We start from the raw sequence: 10,585 nt of genomic DNA, 5'->3' as shown, positions 1-10,585 counted from the left end.
TATCTCAGAATTACGAGATAATTTTTCATGAAATTTTTTTTTTTTTGCTCTGTTTTTCTGAATTAACGAGATCGCTCAAAATCCTGCGAGAAGCTCTCACCAACGTCCACAGTTACTGATGCTAATCAGCCTGACCCTCCAACAACAACAATAGTGCCAGGCCTACATGGGTTCAGTGCAGGTAAGATAGCTAAGTTATTATAGTTACTATAGTATTATTGTTACTGTTAATGCCAAATGATGTCTGCTAAGTTAACTGTTCGCTTGACGACATGTAAAACGAGGTTAGAATACGTTAGCTGTTTATAAACATGTAGCCTAACGTTAATGTTACGGGCATATTTTTTACTAACTACGTTAACTTAAGTTACACCATCAACTGCAGTTGGTAGGCTAATTTAGGTAATGTTAAACTACCATGAGAGCAGCAGGCGTAATGATATGACAAATAGGCCACCTTCCGTCAACACAACGGAACTATTTTCAGGCGCTGCCTCATATCATTACGCCTGCTGCTCTCATGGTACGGCAGTGAAGTTTCTTGATTATTACGCAGGAATGAGAGTATAGTTCCTAGCCATATCAGCCTAGAAAATCGCAACTTTACATTTTCCGTCGGTCTTAGTGCACGATGTAACTACAGAAGAGCCAAGTTTTAAATAGGAAAAATATCGAAACTCTTTGGTCATTTTTTTTTTTTTTAAATGCTAATGGTCTTGTCCACTTCAATGATGTATGCTAAGCTATGCTAAAAGCGGTACCGCCAGAACCGGAGATCGGCTGAATGGATTCAAAAACGGTAAAACTCAACAGTTTAACTCTGGGGGAGTTGTAAAATGAGCCTATTTCCAAAAAAAGTGGAGTATCCCTTTAAACTGCCTGTAGAAACATATTTAGTGGCTGAACATTTTGTTAATATACTTTAAGGTCCACTTAACCAAAAAACAATTGTAAGTCTTTTACACAAAGTTATAAATGCATGTGGATACATTTTCATTTTTAAGTGATTTAGATACATGTACCAATATTTTAAATGTACTTTTATGTAAGCCAGCATTTCTGTTAGCAGTTTAGGAGCATACTTTTTCAGACAATTTAAAAGAAATGTTCTTGTAAAGTTGCATTTTCATTGAGAAATTATAATTAACTTGGACCCTGAGGTAATGTCAGCTCATGTTAAATCTTAATATTATTGGCAGTGTTTGGAAATCTGTTCTAACATACAGTACTGTACATTAGAAGGTGTTCTGCCTTTTACAAATAAAAAGCACAGGTTTCTCTCTAGTTTTGTACAGATGTTTTCAAACAAATCGGTCTTTACTGCAGATAACACACATGGATCTTGTCTCACACAGTAGAATTACTGAGTTTTGACAACTGCACTGCAGTTCTTGCATTCACCAGCACTCTTTAGACAACATATTTAAACCGTCATCTCTACATTACCAAATTTACCAAATAGGACTATTTCCTACATACACAGTAAATCACACTGGGGAGAAAATTTTTTGTACTGCACTGGTTTACCATGTATTTATATGATGCCAAATAATTGTGTAAAAGTCCATACACACAATAACAAGATACAATAATATGTTTGATTTAAAGGCCATCCAAACATCATGGTTGCCCTGTTTACAATGAGCCCAAAGTGTGTCAGACCACATCTGGTGATACGAAATAGTTCCATCATAAGGACAAATGTGCCATTTTTGACAACATGTGATACCTTTCATTTGCAGTTACAGGATTGTTCCCAGTTGTGTGGTTGAGATGTACTTTTTACATAATGATGAATAAAAAGAGATGATATGGAGCTCAGTTGGGAAATGTCAATTATGAAAGAGTTGTCTATTATTGATTGCTTAAACACAGTACTTCTGTCAAACATTTACAGTGAGTGTCATGGTATATCGTCCAGACTGCAATTCTGTTGTTTTTTTGGCTATGAGTGGGTGCTCACATTCAGTCATTTGATCCAGTAGAATAACTTGTGATTATTAAATTTGGGTACGTATGTAAGCACGTAAGAACATGTAAAGATCAATGGCTTCCTCTGGAGAGGTTGGTGGATGAAGACTGTTTTCTGCCATTGCAAGGCAACAAATGTCAAACACTGTATTATCACAGGGATATGGTCCTCTCTCACGACATTCCTCCCTACAAGCCTGTATCTTCTGTTGGGATGCCTCTTTAAGGTACTCCCTAGCACCAAAAAGTTGGGGTAGGGTGTACATCATCACTGGACGTCCACTTGGAGACACAGCATTTCTGGATGGGCGAATTCTGTGAGTATTCCAGAGGTGAACAACATCCTGCAGTTCTCTCTAAATATAAAGAAAAAGAGTGGGAAAGTAAGAAAATTAGTCCACACCGTTGCAATACCACCTGCAGGCAAAATAAATGCTTATGGTCCAGTATGATACAGTAGAACCGTTTCTCAAACCGTTTCATGCATGTTAAATTCTATATTTGAAAACAATAAATCTCTGTATGTTAAGATTTGTGTTATATGATCAGGGTCAGATAAGTGAGTCATCCCCACATACTGTGTCCCACTAATGCAGAGAAACAATTTTCTTTCACCAAAATGTACATAAAAGTACCAGAATGTAATGAATAAAAGTATGCTACTCATATTGCGGTAAATTTTCCTAGTCAGTGTTTTACTATTATGATGTTTTTGGGTTAATATTAATAGCAGTTTGTGCAACATCAATATAACAGGATTAATATTACAGCTGCATTAATGTTTGTGTTGCATTTGATTTTATTGTTGTAGATGTAGGCTGCTGCTAATTCTAACTACTTATACTGAGATCCAGTTATCTCTTAAAAAGTCAACTATATGTAGGAAAAATTGTGATCTACAAATTAATTTAATAATCTAATTAAATAACTAGGCTAATGGTTATCGACCATTTGCTTCTGTTATGGAACAGTTGTTAGACCTATGAAATTAGATAATTATGTTATTATATTGTTATTATGTAATTATTATATTATTATTATAATTATGCTGCATGTCACAACATTTTGGCGTATGGACAAAATCTGTAGCTGAATAACAAAACACAATATACATGTCTAAAGCGCATTTCTTACCTCTATTATTTCAAGACATGTGAACTGTATTAGACTTTTGTCTAGGAAGTCACCGGAGAAGTCGTCAGAATCTTTTAGATCTTGAAATAGGTTGATCCAGAACTGTGCATGCTGTTTCCTCAAAAATCCCCACCACTGCTCTATCCGTTGGTTATGATTGCTTGAGCCATACAAATAGCAATTTCTCGAAAAATCATCCGTATGATCATGTCTTATGAACATCTGCATCTGTTCAATGTAACAGTTCTCTGTCCCTAAGTCTGAGCGAATTCGAGTGGCTGTCCCATTCCTTGATAACACCGCATCAATAAAGTATCCAGCGATGACCTTGGGATCACTACTTGTAGAGTATGCATGTAGCCATATCACCATTCGTGAAAACCCGTCGATTGCACCATTGATGCAGATCCCATATGGTTTGAGTTTATCATATGAATCAACATGCCATAAAAAGTTCGGGCCTGGATTACGATACAAACGTCTCCGAAGACGATTCCGGCGCCTCAGTTGCACTCCATGGGGATCCAGTATTTTCAACAATTGCCTGATTGTCTCTTGTGTCACCACGTAGCCAGCCTGAATGCATTTCAGATGCATCATCTTATATCCGTGAAGCATACCATATCGGTTCAACTGATCCTGGAGAAACACAGCAATGTCCAGCAGATCAGAATGTTCTTTTCGTCTGAACAGGCGCAAAGTCTTGAGGTGTCTGCGCAATGTTGACGCACTAATAACAATGCCATTTATATTACTTAAAGACAGCAGTATCTCCCAATGTCTCAAACCCAAAGTAAAATAAAACCGGATTACATTTGAAAGGCGGGACATGTTTACTTCCATGCAATCCAGCTAAAAAAGAGCTCCTGGTAGGATTTGAAGGATCTCGTTAATTCAGAAAAACAGAGCAAAACCTTTTTTTTTTCATGAAAAATTAACTCGTTAATTCAGAAAAACAGAGCAAAAACTTTTTTTTTTCATGAAAAATTAACTCGTTAATTCAGAAAAACAGAGCAAAAACTTTTTTTTTTCATGAAAAATTAACTCGTTAATTCAGAAAAACAGAGCAAAAACTTTTTTTCCATGAAAAATTATCTCGTAATTCTGAGATAATTAACTCGTTAATTCAGAAAAACAGAGCAAAAACTTTTTTCCATGAAAAATTATCTCGTAATTCTGAGATAATTAACTCGTTAATTCAGAAAAACAGAGTACTTTTTTTTTTCAAGTGAATGCAATACGCTTCCGTAGGATCCTATCGCATACAAGAGATAAAATTCCACATCCAGGCACTCAAATCGTGCACTCAAAGCCTTTGTAGTAGGGCAGGGCTACTAACCCTCTGGGGTCTGAGGTGTTTTCGGTGTTATTTATTCAATTACATTTCAGTAGCCTAATTTCAGTATTGTGATTATGAATTATTTTAGCTACGTTTCACTTGTTGAATTCATCTGCTACCAGCTTTCAATCGCTCTGAATCAGCGCGGTGTGGCAGCAGATTACGCATTAGGGAGAATAAACCGGAATAAACGAACACTTTTATGATTGTAGCGCCTCTTAGCGGTAAAAGGCAGCAAATACACCACACATTTTACCACCGCGGTGGAACGGCTGATGTGGGCATTGTCATGGCTTGCCTCGACATTTGCGTTTGAATAGCGCGCGTCCTCCGTGGGCGTGTCAGATTAACGCGTAATGAAGTGTAATGAGCTGTGGAAAAAAATACTGACAGCACTCTCTTTTCATACAGATTGCATAAACTGAGAATATTTGTTTTTTTATATAAATTACTTCATTTAAAAGAAGAGATTTCAAGCTTCATAAAGAAAAATCTCTCGTGCCTGTGTGACAAGTAATCGCGGAGTTACAGTTAATCTTAGGACGCGTTTCAGAATGGACTTCACTGACAGAGAGAACGCAGAACTCGCATCATGTTTGTTTTTCTTTATTTGGTGAAAAGCACAACACTTTGTTTTTATTGTGAGTATCCACAAAAAAAAAATAGAAACTTAACAGGATCTAATGATGTATAACACTTAAATGTAAGATCAAAATAAACCGAGTATTTTGAATCTCTTTTGCACTGATAAGAAAAAAAGCGAGCAGATCACGCCGGCGTGATTGCCGACCCCAGAGGGTTAAATCACCCACATTTTCTTTTTCTATTAGTACATACTGTATCTACCTGAGCAAACTACTGGGTGAGCAGCACATTTTTTATTTGATATTTACTTTTCTATTTATTTGTCACTAAATTGCAATATAAATGTAATTCATACATACAATGACTTGAATACACCTCTTCTATGAATAAATAAAAATTTCTGAAATACAATTATTTTTTATATATTTGGAGGACATAAATAAATAAAAAAAGTGTGTACATGTCGTAATAAAGAAAAAAATCCTCATTAAAACAATGCAATTCTTCGCTTAACTTATTATCTATTTGGACATAATATTTTATTATTTCTTAAAAAAAAGTCCACCAAATAAAGTACCACAGTATATACTGTATATATAAAATACATAAAAATGTTTTTATGTCAGATAATTTGACCATTTTATGATAACATGGCATATATATTCGCAAAACATGAGTGATTAATTTGTATTCTTTTAACATAAGCACTCGCATGTCATTTACACTTCTTTCTCTGGAACCGCACATTGCATGCAGTAGATGGTTCCCATAGTGTGGGTTATTATACGTCCTTCAAGCTTCTTTTTATTGGCTGCTTATCAATATTGGTAAACATACACATTACACTGACATGATGTGTGATATTGACATAGCCCTAAATGATTACAAGGCCATCAGTCTTTGAATAAACAAACAGCATAGATTTAATCTACAGCACTCCATCATGTTGAAAAACTGTGCTGTCAGTCTGAGACATGCTAGGCTGTGCAGTTATACTCAGTTCTATTTTTAGATAAACTCCTCTGGAATGAGATATACTGTTGTTCTTTGCCACAGTTTGGTGTTCTGTTTGTTATACCATGCATATTCTACACTTGTGAGAAATATAAATAATTGACCTTTAAGGTAAACTTTTTATAACACTCTCTGCTTGACACATCAGTCTTTGGTGCTAATGGGTATTTGCGTGTAAAGGTCAGAAGTGACATAGCCTCATCCATTAGTCAAATACAAAGATTACAACAAACACTGTATGGGAGTTACATCTCAGGTAGTGGCTCATGTTAATCAAATTGAAAGTTTTGTGTTGGTACAGTAGGAAAAATAGTTAACATGAGAGACAAATGAAGGGACATGTTAATGCAGTGATTAAATATGTGAGCTGGATAAAAATGGTTGAAAAACTGGTTAAAGTTAAAGTTAAACTTAGATTAAAGCAGATGTGAGTCACAGAGCGATAAACATTAATGTCATCTATGGAAAACGTTTTTTTCAGTTCCTATAATCACATGTTTATGCTGATTTAAAAAAAAAAAGGAATATGATATTCAAGATTCAAGATTTATTTATTTGTCACATAGTTATACAGAATACAACCTGGTCAGCTACATACTGGGCATTAAATAAATAGTAGATCAAATATAGTAGATATAGAGTAGTCATATGTGCAAAAATAAGCATGTACAAAATTGCAGGGTTTGTTACGAGATAGTTATAGTAATAAAAACAATCATAAAAACAACACAATATGCTGTGTGCAGATTGTAATGTTCAAATATATAAAACAGTTTGGATGTTGTTGGCCTAGTTTTGTTTAAGAAAGAATATTCCAGTTATGTGCTAATATCAATCCAACAACATACAAGAATACATAGATGGATCATATAAAGATATCTGGGCATCTTGCCTAAAATTAATTAGCAAATGTACTTTTTGTCCATGTTGGCCATGCTGAAACACTTAACAGGGACTGTGCTCCACTTGACCATCTGTCCAAATTCCTCTCTGCAGTCCATTGACAACAAATGATGTCAAGAGCAGCAATTAACTTTTGTCTGTTCCAGGGGCACTACAGTGTATAGCCACTCAAAATAATACAGATATACAGAGCAAGTACCTTTGCAAAATAGATACAGATATTGCTGAAGCAATTTATTGGAAATAGCCTGAAACCTGAAAACTTTCACAGAAGGAGTATGGTATGGACCAGTCATGGCAGCTAAGTGGATGCATCTAAGCTGGAAATAACATGGGCTGTCTCCAGTGTATTACAACATAAACCACTAGCTGATGTCATACTGCTGTCACTCAGTTCTTTTATGTTATATGTATAACAATGTTAGTTTGCAATAAAAAAAAAATGCCAGTATGCCTCTTTTAGATGGCTCACTTCCCTTTTTTTTTAGCAAGTGACTATTTTAACTGACTATCCATGCTTTTTATTTTAGTATGTCAAATAGGCCCACCGGTGGGCAAAGCCATTACATTTTTAAAACAGTAATATCCTATACTAAACCTAAACTAATCTTGACAAACTATATATCATTTGAAAGCTACAAATCTCTAGTTGATGAGTATTTGGTGACTGATTTTCATTTTGAAATAGCAATAAACATGAACAATCATGAAAGAAGGGTAGAAACCTCAGTTTGTTTTCATGCCAAGAGTTCAAAAGATAGCATCCATTCAATTATTTTAGAAAAAAAAAGGTCTGAAAATGTTTTAAATATAAAGAAAAAAATAATAGATTCACCATTTGTGAGGTGGCAGCGAGCTATAACGCACATAGGCATACGTGTTCTTTTTTTATGTGTTTCTTAGAGGTTGAATTCATATCAAAATCTGCCAAACTAAATTGTATGAAAATTGTGGAAATAATGGTTCAGATCACTCAAACCACATATGGAAATGGAGGCGCCCTTATATGGGCAGTAATGGAGTCTGGCTGTCATCTAGTGAAAAAGTTTGGTACTGCGCCCAAACAAAATCTTACTGAAAGCTATTTTTTTGAGATATCAACCAAAAAAAACTGTTAGTTTTTTTTTATTTAAGGGGCCACGGAAGGAGATTTGAGATCTGTAGTCAAAAAGGACTTGACCCTCCCTTCACCAGCAATAATTTTTTCTATGACCCTCCAAAATGATCGCCGGCGCCTCCGTGTCATGATGATCTATTTTCTATATTTACTTCTTATTTATTAAATCCAGGGAATTGGTTAATGAAACTGATTAAAATTAAGATACAATTAATAAAAAACGAAATTCACTTTAAAGAAAGGCTTTGTGCTTTCTGTTTGAGGTCTCTGTGAAAGTTTTAAAGTCACTTTCAGAGCGGTCATGTCCGTAACGGAGAAGTGTCACGTCCGTAACATTTTTTTTTTTTCCTCATAAATGCGAACACGAAAAATAAAATAAAAAGAATATTTTATGTTATGTGGAGGACGACCCTTCTTCATCCGGTGGGTAGTTAGGGCCCAAGCCCTGAAAGGGCGAAGGCCCTATTGTTTTCCTTAGGATTATTATTATTCTTCTGCATTATTATTATTTTACTACCTTTTGGGCACTTTTGGGGCCCTTAACGTGCTCGAAAACTCTTGAAACTTTGCACACGGGTCAGAACCCGCGGCCATCAGGGCCGGGCTGGAGCTGGTACCCGGGCGTGGCAGGGGGGCTCGACAGCACCCCCTGGAATGGGGTTTGAACACTTGTCCATATATCAAACACGCTTGCATGTAATAATCTGAAACTCAGTACACTTATAGATCTCATCGGGCTGAACAACTTTCGCGCTCTAAGTTTTACCTTTCCAATCACCTTCTTATTTTTACCCGATTTGCTTCAAACTTTATCTGTATAATGTAAACACACGCCAGATGTAGACCTGTGAAAGGATTATTTAATATCTAAGATAATGTTGCCATGGCAACGCATCAAACTGTAATATTCTTTTTTGATGCTTTTGAGACTCTTAGCATGCTTGAAATTGCATGAAACTCGACAGACACATCCCAATTATTAGCTAGTAGACATGTGCAAAGTTTCAGAAACGGGCGTGGTGAGGGACTCAGTAGCGCCACCTTTAGTCAAAAATGGGGTATTAGTTTTACCTACAGTAACAAAAATCGGTATGTATATTGTTCTCCTCGAGCCGGACAACTTTCTAATTGACAGTCATTAGCTCCGAACAACACAAAGTCAGATATTTTGGTTTGAAGGTGATTTTCAGGAGAAATTTTCTCCCTCCCTCTCCCTCTGTCTCTGTGTGTGGGGGGTTTGGGGAATTTGACAATTATTTTAATGGTGTTCAAGGTTTCAGGGGCTTTTGGGGCCCTTAACGTGCTTGAAAACTCTTGAAACTTTGCACACAGGTCAGAGCCCACGGCCATCAGGGCCGGGCTGAAGCGTGGCAGGGGGGCTCAACAGCGCCCCCTTGAACGCGGTCCCCAAAACTTGGTCCATAGATCAAACACGCTTGCATGAATTAATATGAAACTCAGTACACAGATAGATCTCATCGGGCCGAACAACTTTCCCTCGGTCAAGTTTTACGCCAGCCCAACAGGAAGTCGGCTATTATGGGTTGTTTGGAGAACGCTTGCTCTGGAATTTGAAGTACTTCTCCTAGAGATTGAATCCGTTTACCGCCAAACTCGGTCAGCTTGAGGTCAACACATAGACGATGCTAAATTGCGGACGGATTTTTGATATCTCGAACGGTTTGGCCGTGGCGAGGAAATGAATTTATGGCGAGAAAAGAGAAACACGAAGTGTTATAACTTCTGCATACATCAACTGATCTTGGGGGGGGGGGGGGGGGGGGGGGGGGTGGGGGTTACACTTAAAGGGTTAAAGAAATGGCTTCAGAATCCATAGTCTATATTAGGATTCAGTAGTCATCTGTAAAATAAAACTACCAGAGTAGGGGGTGGGGGGGGGTTACACTTAAAAGGTTAAAGAAATGGCTTCAGAATCCATAGTCTATATTAGGATTCAGTAGTCATCTGTAAAATAACAAAGCAGAGTAGGGGGGGGGGGGGTTACACTTAAAGGGTTAAAGAAATGGCTTCAGAATCCATAGTCTATATTAGGATTCAGTAGTCATCTGTAAAATAAAACTACCAGAGTAGGGGGGGGGGGTTACACTTAAAGGGTTAAAGAAATGGCTTCAGAATCCATAGTCTATATTAGGATTCAGTAGTCATCTGTAAAATAAAACTACCAGAGTGTTGGGGGGGGGGGGGGGGTTACACTTAAAGGGTTAAAAAAATGGCTTCAGAATCCATAGTCTATATTAGGATTCAGTAGTCATCTGTAAAATAAAACTACCAGAGTAGGGGGGGCGGGGGGTTACACTTAAAGGGTTAAAGAAATGGCTTCAGAATCCATAGTCTATATTAGGATTCAGTAGTCATCTGTAAAATAAAACTACCAGAGTAGGGGGTGGGGGGTGGGGGGGTTACACTTAAAGGGTTAAAGAAATGGCTTCAGAATCCATAGTCTATATTAGGATTCAGTAGTCATCTGTAAAATAACAAAGCAGAGTAGGGGGGGGTTACAC

The 10,585-nt window shown here is 36.9% G+C and overlaps 1 protein-coding gene across 1 annotated transcript; it reads right to left on the bottom strand.

Moving 5' to 3' along the window:
• Positions 1 to 1,148: 1,148 nt before the first annotated feature.
• On the bottom strand, positions 1,149 to 3,903 carry LOC130087750 (uncharacterized). The gene is made up of 2 exons (XM_056254235.1): positions 3,106 to 3,903; positions 1,149 to 2,327 (listed from the first exon to the last, which is right to left on the bottom strand). The coding sequence occupies exons 1-2, from the start codon at positions 3,721 to 3,723 to the stop codon at positions 2,001 to 2,003; spliced, it is 945 nt and encodes a 314-aa protein (XP_056110210.1). The 5' UTR covers positions 3,724 to 3,903; the 3' UTR covers positions 1,149 to 2,000.
• Positions 3,904 to 10,585: the final 6,682 nt, after the last annotated feature.

Source organism: Rhinichthys klamathensis, unplaced genomic scaffold, assembly GCF_029890125.1.
Source record: "Rhinichthys klamathensis goyatoka isolate OS25496 unplaced genomic scaffold, OSU_Roscu_1.1 h1tg000111l_1, whole genome shotgun sequence".
Lineage (NCBI taxonomy): Eukaryota > Metazoa > Chordata > Actinopteri > Cypriniformes > Leuciscidae > Rhinichthys > Rhinichthys klamathensis.
This window is presented reverse-complemented; position numbering and strand designations above follow the sequence as displayed.